Raw genomic sequence first — 18,671 nt, forward strand, 5'->3', positions numbered from 1 at the left:
CGGGAGCCGCTAATAATCCTTTTAGGAACATCGCGGGCAGCGGAGTTGGCCATAGCTTTCTTTTTATAAAGTGTGCGCTGACAGTATTAAAGGACAGCTCAGTTTCCTTGCAGATAGATAGCATAGAATGGCAACGTGGTTTCACGAGAATTTTAACTTTTTCTTCCACTTCCCCCCACCCCCCCCTTTTTTTTTTTTTTTTTAAAAAAAAAAAAAAAAAAGGTTTCAGGTGTTACAACTCCCTCTTATCCCATTCTTTGGTTCTAAGTTACTCAGAGATACCAAACGTTGCTTAAAGAAGCGGCTACAAGATACGCTACGTTGGAAATGACTGCTATGGCTTTGGCTCTATGTACTCACGCAGCGCTGAGGGGGAGGGGGGGAGGCCCGCCTCCAGGTCCGAGCGAATATTTACCTTTAAAAAGTCGAGTTAAGACCGCTCCTTCCCGGTCTGAATCAGGTTAAAAGCAAAACAAACAAACAGAACAAACCAGGACAGTCCCCGTACCCGCTCTGGGTTCATGAAGCATTACCGACAGACCCGAAGTAAACGCAAGGTCTGTATTACGGGGTTTCTTACGTATCCACACATTTCAACGAATGATTAATTTTGATTTTTAGATAAATCATTAAAAAAAAAAAAAAATTCTGCCCATCAGTCTTCTCTCTCACTACCGTCTCTTCCAGGCAGAAAACATCTCAATCTAAATAAAAGCTTCGAGAATCGTTTTGATTTTTTTCTTTCCCCTGCATCTCACAGAAGCGACAGACGGAGAGCAGAGCAGAACTTCATCCCGGTCCCTTAACAAGCTCTCTACTCTCTCTGGAGCCCCTCCAGGCACCCCAAGAGGCGGCTCAGCGCCACCAGGAAGAGCTGGAACTGAGGACGTGACGGCCGGCTCTGCCCAGCGAGAGTCAAAAATGAAGCTCGCTGCAGGCCCTCTGTTCGCATCGTTCTGGGGCTTGGACGCGTCCGAATATAATCATTCTGTGAAAAATTCCCGAGGTCGATTAACGCTCTCAGACGGCCTCAGCGATCCACAGATCGGGATATAGTGGGTTTACGATGCGATACGTTATGCTTAGCTTATCAGTTGTGGGAGCGCACCCTATACCTGCACACCGCACCTAAGGCTTTAGGACTTTGCATAGGCTTATGTAAATATTTACCCATATATTAGCTCCCTCACGTACAGCTATAAATGGGGGGATCGCCCCCATTTGCCTTGCGGCGATGCCCGCCGCATGGACGAGAACAGAAAACCTCCTGCTGGCTCTGCGTTGACAGAAGCCCCTCAGCCCCCAGCAGAACTGTCATATGAACGGAGCGACAACATTCACGGGAGGGAGAAGTAGCAGCAGAAAGTACTCGGCCCCCAGAGTTCGGCCCAAGCAGCACCTGGATGGGAAGGGGAGCACAGGGGAGAGCCATCCCACCTACCTTCTGGGAAAACCACCCGCATCTTGAGGTAGCTGGTGGTGAGCCTGATTATGGATGCTTTGTCCAGCTGAGAGGTGATGGCCGAGGGCAGGGGCAGTAATTTAGCCAGTTCATAAAATTCGCTGTTTTCTTTCTCCCGTCTAGTCCGGGCAGCATTTTTGGACTTCTCTTTCATCGTGTTTTTTTCCCCCTTCCTTCCTAAAATTTAAGCTCCGGAGCTTCATCCAAAGGTGGGAGGGGAGCGCTCAGTTGCAGTTCATGTCCCGGATCATCGGGAGGGAGAACAGCTGCCGCCCAGAGAAACCGTTCAGTGAAATGGAACAAAGTGCCGAAGAGCAGAGTGGTGTTCTTCAAAAGAACGAATATTCTCTGAAAAGTCACTCGGGGGGGGAAAGGCATTTATCCAGTGCAGCTCAGAGACTCAAGCAACTGCAGGAAAAAAAAAAAAAAAAAAAAAGAAAAAAAAACAAAACACAACAGAACTACAAGCCCGTGGCACGACGCAGCAGCCAAACGAGGTGTTTGGGGCCTCTGTTCCTGCTCATCGCGGACAGTGCCTCTCCTCGAAGTGGGTCATGGTAATCCCGATCCTCCCGCAATCGGCTGCCGGAACGGGGCCTCCGCGGGCGGCTTCGTAGGAGCCTCTGCGGGAAGAAGAGCGGTGGTGGTGGGTGAGCAAGTCGCTACTCAGCGCCGCGGCCTCCAGAAATCATCATCATAATTTTTAAAACCTAGCCCAGGTGCCCTTTTCTGCTTGAGTTGTTTGTTTATTTTTTATTTATTTATTTATTTTGTCCTGCTTGTTGCATTAATCCCGCTGCCCCCGTGAGCCAGGACTCACTGCCGATCGCAGCCCTGCACAGCAGTTACTTCGTGCGTTTTTCCAGCCAATTTTGGGGTTTTGCCGCTGTTTCCTCCCACCCTCTGCGGGAGCACCCAACCTCACTTCGCACCTCTTTGCGCTCCCCCCCCCCTCCCGCCGAGGCCGGGCCCCCTGCACCTACCTGGTATCCCCTCGCAGGGCAGCCCGCAGCGAGCCGTGCCAGGGTGCGGACCCCTCTTTAATTGGCTCATTAATAGCGGGGGCGCGGTCGTTGCCCGTCGCGGCTCCCCACGCCGGCGGGCAGCCGGGCGCTGCCGCCTCCCGCCCCTTTATCGGCTGCCCGACTCTCCCTCTCACATACTGGGTGGGGGTGGGCTTAATGAAGAAGCCCTAATTGCGACTGAGAAATGCCCTAATAACTTCTTTTCCGGCTAAAAGCCTTTTAGCACAACTTCATTTCTCCCCCAGCCCCGGCCGAGCCCGCCCTTAATGCCACTCACGGACCCGCCCCGCCTCCCATTGGCTGCCGGCTCCCCGCTCCCTGACGACCATTGGTGAAGCGGGCGGTGACGTCACCCCGAAGCGGACACACACCCCTACTCCTCGCGCGCTCCCGCCCTCTGACCCCTCGGGGGCGCGCCCGGGGGAGGCGTGCGGGGACGCGCACCAACTCCCCCCCACGGAGTGCCCCTGGAGATTTAAAACAAAAAGGTGCTTTAGGCAATTCTCTCTGTTTTTTTTTTTTTTTTTTTTTTTTTTTTTTTTTTTTTTTGTGGGGTTATGAGATTTTCCTGCTAGACGGGGAAAAAAACAAACCAAAACAAAACACTTAGTCCTAGAGAAAAAGAAACAAATAATCTATCAGCACCAAATGCACCTCTCCTACCTCAGGAAACAGAATAGCACCGTGCGGTAATAGCGGCATGGTGCAGGAAAGCGCCCAGCAGCTCTTCCTGGTGTCCGCACGGCCAGGACGCACCGCTCGTCCCCCGGACCACCCCTCTGTGAAACAAACACAATGCAGGGCAGTTAGGAGAGGTATGGACTCGAGATAAATTATAAAAAGTAATGAAAAGGGGGAAAAGGGGGAAAAATGCGGCCCTCCTCTTCTTAAAGCCCTCGCTGATGCGGAGAAGGTGACACCGTGCTTTCCGAAGGCTTTCTGTGTGCTGCAGGCACACACCAGCAGGCTGAAAGCGGGCTTGGGGAGAAAGATAGCACCTTCTTGCCGGCTTCTATTGGAGGAAGCTGTCCTGCAAACAGCGCTGATATCCCCGAGGAGTGTTCAGGCATCTGGGCAACAACCGGATTCACACCATCAGGTAGCGCAAGGCTTGTTTGTCAACAGGCGCCTCAAAAATTATCCTTTATAGTGCTTTTGGCTTAGGAAAAAAATGAGTAAATCAGAGGAACACAGTCCTGCCAATGGATAGCAGGGAAACGCAGGCAACCATTCGCCACCCCACGCTCCCTCAGCCACGGATTCGTAGAGGGGAGAGTGGTGGTGCCGGGGCTCTGCCGGCCCCGGAACGGAGCGGTGGAGAGCGATGGAACCGGGGAAAAAAAATGCCTGGAAGCCTCGGGGGACGTGGGCACAGAGCGGCCCAGATCGGGATGCTGCACCGCTCGGGAATGGGGAACTCGCTCCCTGAAGTACACACGTGTGCTCGGTTCGGGTGAGTTTATTCCCGGGTGAGCCTACGCCGGGTAATTGATAATATAAGAGAACTGAAGAAACAGGTATTGAAACTCGATGTACTTTAAAAACGATCGTTATAAGCGGGCTACTTGGAGGAGGGCTCGGTGAAAAGAGGCATTTTGCAGCCAGGCTTGCGACTCCGTGCCGTGAAAAACTTGAGTCGCCAGGCACAGCACGCAGCGTGCATTGCACCGCGTGTGCGTGCGAGTGGGGAGCGAGAGAGCTCTGCAAATCAAAGCTGGAGGGGGGGAGGGGGGTGAAGGGGGGGATGGGGGGGAGGGCGAAAGAAAGAAAAAGAAAGAAAATTTCCCTGGGTCATTTCCCTATAAGACAAGTCTGATCGAATGGGATTTTTTTTGGTTCTTTTTTTTGTTTTTGGTTTTGTTTTTTTGCTTGGTTTTTTTTTTTTTTTCCCTGCACGCATCTTGGCGTGGTTTGCTGTATTTATTTGTTTCTGACTTTGGATGTGCTTGCTAACCCCTCTAAGGAATAAATTGGCCACCAATCCTTATGCGGAGAGATCGTTACCATGCAGGCATTGCCTAGGCGCTAGCGCCTTAGAAAGGTAAATTCCAGCAATTTAACCTGACACAGCGACCGTACGGCTGCTTAAAAATCACCGGCCTGGTGTGGGGCGCAGGCAGATTTTGAGACGACAAACCTCCCCCTGCACTTCGTGTGGGCGAGAAAGCGGGATCCGACCTCGTACGGATCTGCTCGATGAGACAGAGTGCGTTCAACTTCGCTGTCTGTACAGGAGCTGTTTCCTCTCCCTACGCGTAGCAGCGGGGATGCCGCTCCTTAGGGCTGGGAGCATCCCGGTGTCCCGAACTCCGACTGCGTGCCCCGAGGACCTGCTGAGCTGGGCTGAGAATTTCCATCCGTGCCCTCATCCAGGCTGTGCCTACACACAATCACACGTACACACACCCGGTGAACGCACTCTGAGACCATTCAGAGCCGATTAACAGGTTTTAACTGATGTAGATCTTAACCTCCGTGCTTAGAGCCGTGCTCCAGGTACTTTATCCGCTAATGGTGTTGGGGTACTCAGGGAAGGAGGACAAGGAGAAAGTGGACTCTGTAACAAAATGCAGGAAATGGGTAACAGACACTCGCATAAGCTGATCTTGGATATAAGTGATTTCTAATACATCTCTCGAAAAATAATAGAAGGAATACTGCAGAATTAGGGCATGAGGACCAGCGCAACCGGCAGTTATTTTCAGTAACTTACAAACAGTTGCACACTTTATACTCGTGGGTGTTTCTAAGCGATACTTTCAGGAGGCACTCCAGCGCAGTGCCGTCACTTTCCTTGCTTTTGGCACGAACACCACGAGATGACTTACTTACACTCATTTTTTTTTTTTTTTCCAGTGGTGTCAAAGGTCAGTACCTTCAGCCCTCTCCTTATTGAGTACACTCCTGATGATGGTTGAGAACCGAGCTGCCATACTGCTACATGAAGCAGTGAGGGAAAACATGAACTAAAGAAATGGAAGTGGGAAAATCCACCTCATGGTCAGTAACAATTATCTACGTGCACTTCGTGCTTTGCTTTCTCTGTTCACAGTATCAGAACTGTGGTACAGCTCTGCAGTTCTGCAGCACGAGCTGCAATGTCTGGACAGAAGCTGGGAAGGGCAAGGGATTGGAAACAAACTTTGAAGGAATCCCAAACTTAGCAGAATCGCAGAACGTCCTGAGTTGGAAGGCGCTCACGAGGACCATCCAGTCCAACTCCAGGCTTCACACAGGATCGCTGAAAAACCAGATCGTAATCATGCTGTACACAGTGTCCTTCATCATCCTCCGTCTCCTCAGAGACACTGCTCGGCTCCCACATCCCCCTCTCCCGCACCACGGCGGATTTTCTCCTCCCGCCCCGGACAGCGGTGCCCTCACCTGAGCCGGGTTCCCGGGGCGGTCCCGCTCCCTCCCGCAGCCTTCCCCTGGCGCTGGACTCTCCCTGCCTGCTGCCCTTGTTAAAGGGGCCGCTTCGCTTCTACCGAGCTCCCAGATGTAATAGAGCCCTACGCCAGCGGCCGAGGGCTCAGCCTGTCCCAAGAAACCCTCAGTGCACAAAACTCGCAGCATTTCAGATGAAACCTGCCTGAAGGCGAGCCAGCCCCTCGGCTGCACTGAAGCTCTGTCTCTGGCCTCCCCAAACCTCTGAGAACAGACGTGGTTGAGCCATGGGGTTGAAGGATGGGGCTCAGGGATCCCCACATTGGTACCCCTGCACTTCACAGCCTCTGGGATTGTCGACAGCTTTGCTGAGAGGGAAGCACTTTCCAAGGATTTAAATAGGAGCTTTGCTTGCTCTGGTCTCTTATGTATTTGTGGTTACGATTCTGGTTGAGTTTGTACATGTGAGCATGATATGCTAAGTCCTGTTGCTTAATGTTTTCTGGGTTGTCTGGGCAAACCTATTGCTACTCCCTCTGCCTTGCCCACATGGTGCTTAGGCGCCTGATGGCAACCGCGATGCAAACTGAGCCTGTGCCTGTTTTCCTGAGGAGTGATGAAGTGATGCCTCTCCATGGGATAAATCATTTATATGGGAAGGTGGCACAGGGAAGCAGCACCAGGCTTGAAAACTCAAATCCAGCTTTATCCTATTTCAGACAATGCTCAGTCTGTTGCTGAAGGGTGAGGGTGTTCAGCAAGGGTTGTCTCAAGATGGTTTTTATCCATTTAGGTTTTGCCTCATTGTTGAAATACTTCATCTAAACTCTGAATTCTGACTACTCTTCTCTGGTGGTAAGATGCTTATTTAAATACTGTGAGAACTGGGTTTAACTAGTTGAAGCTAGAGTCTATCAGAAGGACAGCTGCCCTAAGAAGCTGCTACAAGACCACCACTTGTGGCTGGAGGCAGGAAGCTTCAAGGCTTGCTTGTTCTGTATAATTCCTCTTAGATTTAGCTGGTAGACGAGCAAATGAGTGAAGAATCGCCGTTTCTTCAGTCTGACAATAGCTAAGTGATGCTAACACCACATTTTTGAAACATGCAAAAATCTTGGGATCTGCTAGAGTCTGGTTTTAATTTTGCCTTCTGTACAAAATGCTCTTGGTGTATAACTGAACTCAAGTCACTTGTCAGAGCAGCCATACTGGAAAGAAGGGGGAATACTCTGTGTCAGGACCCAGCATGTGCTGATAAGCTTTAATTGCCCTGGCAGCTCCATCCATACACTCTGCCCTTAGGGCCCATTCAAGCTAGGCTGCAGGTGTTCCTGGCTTCAGATGCCTTGCAGCTGTGCTGATGTGGACCTGGCTTGACTTTGGACCTGCCTTACCCCTGTGGATGTTCCTGATGTCTTCAGTGCCATCTCTGCTGCTGTCACTACTCCCCTCACATTGCTGATGTGGGGTGGCTCCTGTTCATTGCAGGGATGCAGTCACCCTTCTGCTTTCTGTGCAAAAGGTTCTCTGTCTCCAGCCTACTCCTATGTACTCTTTTGCATTTCCAAAATCGGTGCCTGTCCCAGAAGTAGTAGCATCCTGATGAGCTTCCTGGGTGGTGCCAAAGACCTCTGATTGAATGTGGAGTCTGCTTGCAGTTATGGGGTCTTAGAAAACACTAGGGTGGAGAGGGAAAGGAATTAAACTGCACAGAGCTTCCTCTGATTTCCTGGCTGGAGCAGAACTTTTGATTTGAAGAAATCAAGCCTCAAGCTTGATTCTTGTTCTGCTCTTGATGGATATTTTTGCTGCCACACACTATAAGGGGTGACTAAGATTAAAATCCAGTTTGATAAGAAGGTAGACTTGCTGAAAATTCCTTTGGGCATAATTCAAATGTAAGACAGAGGGAAAGGAGAAGATTGGAAAGGTCAAGGTTCCTCCATTTCTCCAAATATACGAAGGCTTCATAGGAAGTTTGGACCATGTTGGAAGGCTGCAGAACTCCACAGGGGCTCAAGAATATCTCCGTGAAGATCAGTTTACAAGACCAGGGCCATAGAATAAAAGCTCTTGGGGGCAAGGGCTGTGTTTATCTCCATACAATGTTGATCACAATAGGATCCTGTTTCTGTTTAGGGGTTCCAGATGCAATGCTAGTCAATGTCTATAATAAACAATATTAATAATAAATATTAACATGCCAAGCTGCAAATTACTGACATAGTTTTCTAATATTGCTGGTTACTTTCCAGTATTGTCCTTCAGTCACACCACAGTACATTGTACGCAAAAGAATTGAAATCCAATTATTGGTGTGTCAAGAGTTAGAAGGCATGATCACTTTTTTTTTTTTTTCTTGTAAAATCCATCCATTGAAACTGACATCACAACAAGTGAGTTCATTGGCCTAATAAATCTGATGTCCAGCATATACGCACTGTTCTGTTTACGAGGACATTATTAATTAGAGTGGTAATGAGGCTGCTCTTGCATCAGGTAACTAGTATGAAAATGTTAAAAGTTATCGTAATGGAAAAATGTGAGCAGTAGACTTCAGATGTGACATTTATTTTCATTCATGGGAAGAGAGCTGAAAGAAAGACTTTAGCTATAATTTCTCTGCTTCACTGAATCTCTAAAAACAGCCTGCAATTTCATTCTTCTGACCGCAGTAATGCAGCTTTACATTTGCACAGAAAAGTAACTTTTTAAATTTAGATTTTAATTTCATGTCTGATTTCAGGCGCAGTAGAAACTTTATCTTGGAATAGCATTTCTTCTATAGCCAGCTCCTTTTGTGCTACAGAAAGAAATAATAATGAGAAAGTATTCCAGCAGGAGGAGCTGGTTTAGAAGCAAATGGATTCCATGGCAACTCCTGACTCTACATGACACCTAATAACTAGCATTTATGTTGGAAATTGTCTGTGCTATCTTGCACCCCAGTTCTGGTCTTCTTATAGGGTTTTCCCCTCATTTTAAAGAAAAAAAAACCACACAAAAAAAAATTCCTCATTTTTTTCTTTTGTTTTCTTTCTTTCTCTCTCTCTCTCTTTTTTTTTTCTTATCTTTTAGATCAAGGAATTAGCATGAAGTGAAATGATAGTTTGTCTGTCTCAAAAGTACACTTAAGCAAGCTGCTTTCAACTGAATATAATTCAGTTTTCTGAATTATTTCAGAGATGAAATATTTGCTGAAAAATGTGTTCATCTGTCAAGGGGCAGAGTTATATAGAACTGGAATGCTGAAACTATGTATTTTTTAATGTCATGAGATGTCCATATTCAGCAGTTTGAAATACTGATAACCTGGGAAGATCTTACCAAATCAGAGTAGTGCCTTGGTTCATATAGTGCTGGGTGAACCAGGGGAATCTTGTAATGATCAGCTGGGGGATAACCAGTCCTATGGGATTTCTATCTGCAGTCAGCCATTTGGACAATTTATCGTCTGATGAACATGGATTTATATCCTCCCGTGCCATGTTTCAGTATAATGCATATGAGAGGCTTGAGAGCTGTTGGTGTTTGAGTGTGGCACATTAGAACTTGTTATTTTATACCAAAACTAAATTAACGCTCTTAAACTATCACATGGTAAAAAAACCTTTGTTTATGACAGTTTCAGTAGAACAGGTTGAAAAACAGAGCTGAGCTGGTGACTTTTTTGTTTGGTTTTCTGTGGACACCTCATGGTCTGGCTATTTTTTTCAGTCAGATCTTGCTGTTTACCCAAGGCCCTGAGACTGTAGAAGAGAATAGTTTAGGCCTGGAAAAAAATATATTTCCTGTGGTCAAAGGAAAGCTCTCTTCTGTATAGGTGAATGAATGCAAGAATGAAGCAAGCAAGGCCGAAGAAAACTCCTGGGTTTGTGGTTGTGAAGGTGGAGGACGAGCAAATGAAGACGGTGAACTAATCTGCAAGTGAAGGGTGGCCAAAATGGGAAATATGGAAGACTCTAGACTGGACTAATCTTAATGCCAGGTATTACAGGTAGCAAGACATGTTTTGATACATCTTGAAGATGGCTAACTTACTTACTTTCTTACCTTTTCACTCAAGAGAAGGATTATTTTTTTCTACCCACCGATAACCTTTTTTAATTACTTGTCACTTCAAATATGAAGAAATCCTGTACAAATGCACTTAATTGATAGGGTACAAAATGTGAAAATGAGACTTGGTTTGGTTCATTTCTTCCTGTAAATCACGATCAGATGCTGGCATAGATTTCCTTCAATAGACAGCCCAAACTGCCCCAACTTAAATTAGTGGCTTGAGTTTGGGATCAAAAAAACCTTCTGTAAGAAGAGCTGTAATCAATCACATAAAAATGCTGATGAAAAAGAGAGGCAAGGCTATAATCAGACTTTGGAACACAGAAAGGCATAGAAACTGAAAAGTGAAAGGAATATACAGAAAGCTATGGTTAGCATTGTCAGTAAGAAAATAATTTTTTAACTTGTTTAGGTGTATACATTCATTTTTATCTAAACGAGAAAAGAAGATACACGGCAGTAAGGGATATAAATAAAATAAAAGCAAGACTAGACAGATTGGTTACTTGAGATGGAGACAAGGTGAGGGCTGAAATGAAAGGGTGAACATAATTATAGAAAGGAAGAAGATTTAGGAAAACCAGAATTTTTAAAGAGGGAACTGATTTATCATTATTGCTGTCTCTTATTACCTTACTGTTTTCCATAGCTTGAAGCTTTATGGTTTGGGGAAGAGATGGCAGAACAATGTTGCATTGGTGGAAAGGAGTTGGGTAAGGACACTTAAATGAAAAGATAAGTTGCAGATAGAAGAATGAAATAATGGCTATGGACAAAGCTTTATTTTATTTTGTTGTATTTTACTAATTGCAAGATACTGAAGGAGTAGTGGAATCTAATTTTCAAGGAGACCATCTTCTCCATTTACTTGTGAAATTAACATGTATGTAGAGATCAGATTACAATCAGTAATGTCATTGGTCTTCCAAAAGATGAAAGTGATGTTTCTCTTCTAAATTTTGGCGAGTTCTTGCATTCCTTCAATAGGGATGGTGACAGTAACTACAAATGGTGTATGCTGTGTTCAAATAACATTTATGTTTTCCTATAATATTTAATATATTTAATATTTATTTTTGCATATACGTATGACACTTTCCCATGATTGTGTTTATTCTTCCTCCCCTGAGAACTATTGACATAAGTGACTACATTTTAATGATTTCAAATGGTAGAATTCCAACTGTAAGGGTATGGAAGTGTTTTTAATATGGACTACTTATCCTTAACATCAAGTTGATAAGATGTAACATGGGAGCTACAAGCAGAGATGAATACACTAAAAAAAAGGCGACGTAATTTATAACATGAAGACTACACACTTATGTGTGGAGATAAATGGAAAAGCAAGAATCTCACCTCTGAATGCACCCATAGTGGATTTTGAGGTGTGATATGCTGAAATTTCCTTGAGTAGTGGATATGGAAAATTAAATGTCTCAAAAAGAGATTGGATAACTGCATATGATATGGAAAACCTAGCACAAAGTTGGAGCACAGAAATGTGGTTTACATCTGGAACCTTGCCTGAGACTGCAAGAGAGGTGCTTATCTGTTTAGGATTCATTACTTGGAATCTTCCCCTGAAAAGAGGCTTGCTTCCTTTCAGAGAAAGAGGAAGGACTCACTCTCTTCTAAAAAATGAGCTGCAGTCCACTACCCCATCCTCTCCCATACAGAATTCCCTCATTCAGATATTTTTTCTCCTCCCTGACCACATTTTCCCATATTTTCCCCTAATGTGCCCTAATCACTATGCAGATGATAGTGGCATGCTTCTGTTAAAGTTATGCTGTCGTACAAAAATAATTTGATGTAATGAAAGCAGATGAGATTGTTTAATAAAAACAAGGAGGACTTTTGCCTCACAGCAGCCATGTCTGTATGACTCAAAGCTTTGCCTCTCCTTCTCAAAGGATCATTATCCTGTTTTTCTCATTAGGGATTTTTTTTTTCATCTAATTTCATCCAATTAGACATTTTTCATGGTCATGAATTATTTGTCTTTTTTTTTTTTTTTTTTTTCTGCTAAGGCAATGGTTCCTAAGAATTAAATAACTTTGAGACATTACCCACTCATCCAATTCAAGAAAATATGATTCATCTCAAAATTGGAAGTGTTATAAAATCTGCAGCTGTTAATCTTTGAGTCCTAGATCTGAGTGAAGACATATGATACTAAATGCTACTATTCACTAAATCCTTTGAAAATAACAGTAGAAACAAAATTTGTTCTGCTAATAATGTATGTTGGAAATGCATTTCAGCCTCTGATCTTGGATGCAAAAGGTAATGCATCAACAGAAAAGGAATTTAAGTTAGTTTTCAGTTACTAACTGTTGGAATTTTGTTTCAAGTCCTGTTTGTTTTCTTAGCAGCACCCACATTTCCCAAATTTTCATGGATTCAAATAAATTAATCCGACTGTTTCCTAGGACTTTCAGACAGATAAACAGGCAGTGCGTGTTTATAAAATGAAACAAAAGCAAAAACTATTGTGCATTCTTGTCAGTGTCTTCTTGGTGAAATTTTAAATTTTTTTAAATTTCATGTTTACAAATAATAGAATATTCTAGTAATCCACCTGGACTATTTATTTCTAAAACCCACTATTTCTTAAGGATTTTGGTCATTTAAGGTCCCTTGAGGACCATAGTCTTGAGAAGATTCAGTCTAGTTGTTGAGGTGCGTTCAAATTTGCAATAGAAATTTAGGCTCCTGTTCCCAACAGAGTGCATTAGAGCAGCTTTCTAGCTTGGGCACCTGCTCCTATAAAGGAGGGAAGCTGAGGCATGAATGGACATTCATTCCTCTGTGGAGTGGAGCGTGGGGGCCTCTGTCAGCTTTGGAAACACAGCTGAGCACCTTGTACAAACCTGACAGGAAGTGAATTAAATCTCTAAAGAATGTCTTTCTCACTCTGCCCTGAAAATCTCCCTGAGTAAAAACTGCTGCTAGAGCAAAGGTTCAGTTCTTCAACAGATGCAGTTTCAAACTGCATGATTATATAATTCTACAAATCTCTAGAGAGAGCAGTGCCTTCACACTGCATTGTTTAAAACTGATGTGTAGCTGATGTGGACATCTGAATCTGAGGTACCAGAGAAGGAGCTGGGCTTTGCTCACCTATGTATAAGAATGACTGGAATGTTTGTGCCATTGGTTTCATTGGAACTTCTCAGAAAAGCAGAGGTATGTGTATCCTTGGATGCTCAGCAAATCCAGATCTTCAATCAGAAGAAGACTTCTGTATTTCAATAGTACATTTCAACATACCAGGGAAGGATGAACATTCAGGTTGCATGCTGTTACTGAAGCTAATTTTTCATGGTAACTAGTACTTTCCTTCCACTTGAGGAAAAAAAATTCTCTAAAAGGTTGCAAGATCCATTTTGATGAGCAGCAACTATTATTGCCTTTTAAAACTTTGTCTTTGAAAACTGTAGCTCTGTCCTGTCGTTGAATGATATTGCCATAGTGAGGCAAATATTTCAGCAACAGAAAATCTAGGCCCCTGCATTCTACCTTTAAAGTCACTAGAATAAAAAACATACTGCCTAAGTACAAAGTTACAAGAGTTTTGTTCCATTACATTCAAATAATGAAGGAACAAGCACATGTTTGACATATAATGTTTATGTTTGCTGTTGCTATCTTAAACAATTCAGATAAAATAACTGGAGATTTAAGGTCTAACAGCCTGAATTAAAGTCAGTGAAGTCAGCATCTCAGGCCTGAACACGAATTCATGTGCTTAGAGAGCATTTTTGGTCTCCAAGTATAGCATAGTCTTGATGCAGATATTTTGATTTCAGCAAGAAGAGGGAAAAGCTATCATTTCATTATCATTCTGCAGCAGGGAAGTCCAGACCATATCTGTGTTGAAGGTGCTTCACAAAGATGCTTTTCTATTTCCCCAAGATGTAAAGAGAAAAAGAAGTCATGTCACACATCAACAAAATAATTATTTCCTGACTTATATTGCGACAGTATGATCATGCTTCATTCAGCTTGTATAACCCAGTCGTTATTTCTTCTTCACTGAAACTGCTACAGAGTTTGAATGTCATTGATGTGTGTCTCATTGCTGTATAAATGGACATATTTAATTCCAGGAGACCAATAACATTTCTTGTTTCTGAGGGGCTGGGGAAAGTGAGCTCATGTTCTAGCTCAGTCCCTTTTTCCATTGCAACTGCTTTCATGTGGTTGCTGTTTTTTATTATTATTATTTTCTTTAATGATTCAGCGCAGGCTCTTATTCAAGATATATATTTTAAAAAATCCAACAGATTCATGTGTTCATGTAGACTAACAGGATCTGGGTGGCTTAGAACTTAGATTAATTATCTCTAGATATATTTAGAACAGACAAAAGCAAAGAATTTCTACCTGACAGATAGATGGTTTTACTCTGAGTTGCCTTCTCCAGAGAAGGTGCATAATCCTTACCCTGATATACAAAGATTTTGTCAGCTTTCGCGTGTAGGGTTCAGGTAAAAACATATGAGATGCACAAAGGCAGAACTTGTACTCAACTAGATGTGCACCACACACATGGATATATTCTCTAAGGAGCTCATTTTGGTCAGCTTTAAGAATTTCATTAGCAGGGAGAATGGAAAAATCTTCAGATCTCTATTTTCCCAAATTAGCTAATTTCCTTTTGGAATCAAGCTACTTAGAATTAAAATCTACAATTAAATAAGTATTTGTCTCAATCATACATCTAACTGTTCTTTGTACTTCAATTTTTTTTTTTTTTTTTTAATAATATATTCTTGGAGTAACACAATCTTATGTTTTTATCTTAGTACAGTATGGTCTTTTGCAGGTATTTGGAGATCTGAGAATGCAGAAGCCTAATCAGGGACGAGGACTTTCTCTGTGTACTACAAACATAGAATGAAATTCCTCTGAAAGTCCAGTTCCAGAAAACCTAGTCTCAGCATTACATCAGAGTCTGCATTGCTGCATCAGCTGGGCAGGGGAATGGGATGGGAGGGGCTGACCACATGGAGGAAGCAGCCAGGACACTGTGACTGGGTTAAACTGTTCATCATGCAATCTCTCATGAGAGAGCTGGTCACTATTTTATATTGTATTTTAGGTAGGGCGAAATAGTAAAAAACTTTAGGGACAAATCTTGACTTTGCATGGATGAATGGAAGACCTTTTAATGGAGATGGCAGAATCCTGTCAATCTTTTTTCCTCAGCTCTCTCTTTAGTTGTTGCAATGATTTGAGAAAACAAAATAAGGCTTAATTGAAGAATCTTTACAGCTTCAAAAATGACATTTCATTAGAATCTGATTTTACTGTGGTATGACAATAAGTAATTAGTCTCTAATTAGTTGGACTGGCTGACAAATACATGATGGGAACTCACCATGTGTTATTGGTATCTGAAACAATTTCATCCTGTTAGCTGGAAGGAAGTATCACTGTCAAATATCTATGATTAATTTTACCACATTAGTATTATGTGCAGAAATTGAGTTATTTCTGTCCCAAGGTTCAAACTTGCTTGTGCGTGAAGAATGCTGTTTTCACATTTCTGTAGTGTAGTTAGAAAAAGATAGTGGCATTTCTAGACTCTCTTTTCTACTGTTGCTCTTGCCAGCAATTAGTATTTTCCAGCCATATAGTTTGCCATACATGCATTACCTTATTAAGTGTGATTTTCTCAAAAATGTGTGATTTCACCTTTGCTGTCCTGACAATTAGGGGGAATGTTCTTCTTGGGGCTGATGATGTTCAGCACAGAATATTTTACATTCTTCATTCCATTGCCTTTCAAACAAATATGTCTGGCCACTGCCTGTCTTTACTTTCATTTGCTGCCTGTGTTCCAATTTCTATTCTAAAATCTGAACTAAGGCCCTTCCCCAAGCCACTCCTGTGACATTTTTTGAGATTCCTGTGTTGTCCTCTCACGTACGTGGCCTCTGTTACAGTGCAGTGGAATCTCACCAATTCTCTCTGTATGGATCTGCAAGGAGCACTATAAGCCATTTGTTTGGGGGGCATGCTTTTACTGAGACTTTTGGTAGTACAACTCTAAGCTAATGGAAAAAAAGTAGTACGAAACCTAATGCACAATCTGCATTTTACATTCTTCTGGGGTGTGATTTGTTATGAATTAATTAGCATTATGTAATTAGATGGGTGGTATGGGTGATCTTTTTAGACTTGAAATAAGTAAAATATTTTTAGGCAAAGTAATGGAACTTGACTTTGAGTTGGCAGAGCAGAGAGTGGTTGTGACTTTCTATGAACAGAGATGCAGAAGAGAGGCTTACTGACTTAAGAGACAGCCATATTCAAATCGCAGCGATGCAATATGGAGCTCATTAGAAGATCTGAGTACAAGACATTTTGTAAACATACTTAATTGCAGTATGGCATAATCATTGTGGAGAATCCTTTTCTATAGAACTTATTTCTTCTGTCTGCCTTGAATTCTCTGGAGAAATTTTTTACCAAGAGATTTATTTGGTACAAACAGTAAATTCGTTTCCAAAGATGTTCTCTTAATTCTCTTAATATAGAAGTTTCCTTCATGCACTTCATGTAAGCAGCTTACCCTCTCACTGCTACCAGTTGGTGACATTAATAATAAATTTGGTTAGCTCAGTCCCCAGCAAATCGCTTCAGAAAAATGCACATCAAAATTTCTGCTGATGTCACTCCTGGCACAGTGTGCTGATACACAGTCTGTGCTGAAAATACATGCAGTTTAACAAGATGTGTTTTTAAACAGACAGGTGGGAATCAAATATAGCTCACTGACAGAACAGGCATAGTGTGCAAGTGGAAATGCAGTGACCATTCTCAGTGGCTGCCTGCTCACCTTTTCTGTAGCTCATGTGTCTGTCTGGGCATTCTGTCACATCCAACTCTTTTTCAGAGTATATTTCTTCTCATGAAACAGGAGAATTCTTCCTTCTTGTAGAACAGCTGGCACTGGTTACCATGGAAGAGAGAATCTGCGGCAGAATTTTTAACACAGCGTTGTTTTGACTTACAGAAACATGTGCTTAACTGTCTAAAAGTGAGCATGCAGGTATCCACCCTCATCATATTGGTGCATTTGCATAGGACAGCAGAGGCGTCACTGCAGAAGCTGTCTTCTGGAGCCACAGCTGGCTCAGTGATGTTGAATTTCTTACCTATGATTAAATCAGTAATGAAGGCTCAAATTGGTTACCTAAATGTAGATACTCAGTGCTATTTCAGATGCCTCAGGTTACTTAAGGCCTTCTATTAGCTCTCTACAGATGGCTTGCATTCTTCTGAAGCTGAATGCAGCAGCCAGCTGAGATGCTCCATCTTCTTAAATGGCACTGGCTGTCTATGTGTCAGCAACCAAATCAAGCCCAAAAGCATGCAACTGCACTGGAAAAAAAGGATACCTAAAATTAGGTAATGATGTTTGGATACCTACATAGTTACATAGACACAAGGCCTCTAAGATCCCACCATAAATAAGAGAATTACGGGAGCTCTAATAGAATTTTTAATTAGAACTTACAGATTTTGGTGAGTGGTTCAGCTCACTCTGAGCAGGACAGAGCTTAAACCAGTTACCTAAGCATGAATACCTACTACCATATTGGATAATGCAGAGTGGCCAAGCCTTTTGGAGCAGACTAGAAATGTGTTTCCAAGTTGAATCCCTTACCTGCTCTGCTTCCAGTGTGCTCATGCACACTGCAAAACATACTTAGGCATAGGAACATGATGTATTCAGCTGCAGCTAGCCTAGCAGATGCAACATAGGAGTGTACCTGGAGGGCTTTCTGAATCACACGTATGCAGTGCATTGAACTACACAGGAGCTGTACAGTGTATTTTCCTGAAAAGGCATAATGGGAATATAGCCCTCAGCCCTATTTAATTCCACAGATCTGCTTGTACTGGTTTGCACTACTTGTGAGGGTAACTTATGACAGGTATGAAAGATATAAAGGAGCTGGAAGCCAGGTGGGATAGTCTCCTGATTTCAAAAGGGTTTAGGTAGATGGATTAATTACATATTTAATCTACAAGAATTTCAACACTTCAGCTGCCTCATAGTTTGAGCTCTCATCGTGACTACAGTGCTAGAGGGAGGTGCCTTCTGCAAACTTCTAGTAAAGGAATGGCAGCTTCATATAAACAGAACAATCCTTGTTTATATTCAGTCTATTACTTCCTATATATTTCATCCTGCCAATGAATTTCCCTAGAAATAATGAAAATTGCATCACCTTTTTTTTCTTTGTACAGTGATAGTTTCAGCGTGTTGGAAATCTTTTGTGAATCAAAAGTGATGCTGTAATTTATTTTTTTTTTTTAAATTAAAATGCAGTTTGCTGTGTTGCGTGGATTTGTCAGAATAACAAACTGAAGAATGTCTAATTTCACACTGTGTCACTGGTATGACCTGTATGTTCTTCAATTCATTTTTTGCCTAAATTCTCTGGACTTTCAAAAAATCAATTTGTATTTTTGGTGATTTATTTCCCCCCATTTAACACAAGCAGTTTTAATTGACCTAGCATTTCCTGTTTTGTCCATAGCTCTTTAATGTCCATTTTAACTTCCAGAAACATGTGCTTTTCTGTATAAATTCTTATCTGTGCAATGAAAAGCTTCTTACTGCAGCTCCTTGAGGGATATTCAGAGCTTTCTCTTACTTATATTTATTAAAATAGTTTATATAAGACCACTTACACACTTACATAAATGTA

General features: G+C 42.8%; 1 protein-coding gene across 2 annotated transcripts in view; it reads right to left on the minus strand.

Annotated features, from left to right (window-relative positions):
- Positions 1 to 3,243, minus strand: part of SIM1 (SIM bHLH transcription factor 1) — a 42,066-nt gene extending 38,823 nt beyond the window's left edge. The window contains exons 1-2 of one of the 2 annotated variants that reach the window (XM_052686523.1): positions 3,151 to 3,243; positions 1,442 to 2,085 (exon numbers count right to left, since the gene is read on the minus strand). In XM_052686523.1, coding sequence (XP_052542483.1) covers positions 1,442 to 1,616 — 175 coding nt within the window. In that variant the 5' untranslated portion in view covers positions 1,617 to 2,085; positions 3,151 to 3,243. Of the gene's footprint in view, positions 1 to 1,441; positions 2,086 to 2,445; positions 2,727 to 3,150 lie in introns of those variants that run through there. The other variant, XM_052686451.1, reaches the window with a different exon arrangement.
- Between the last annotated feature and the right edge of the window lie 15,428 nt (positions 3,244 to 18,671).

The sequence above is a fragment of the Tympanuchus pallidicinctus genome, unplaced genomic scaffold, assembly GCF_026119805.1.
Source record: "Tympanuchus pallidicinctus isolate F22 unplaced genomic scaffold, pur_lepc_1.0 scaffold1, whole genome shotgun sequence".
In the NCBI taxonomy this organism is placed as follows: Eukaryota; Metazoa; Chordata; class Aves; order Galliformes; family Phasianidae; genus Tympanuchus; species Tympanuchus pallidicinctus.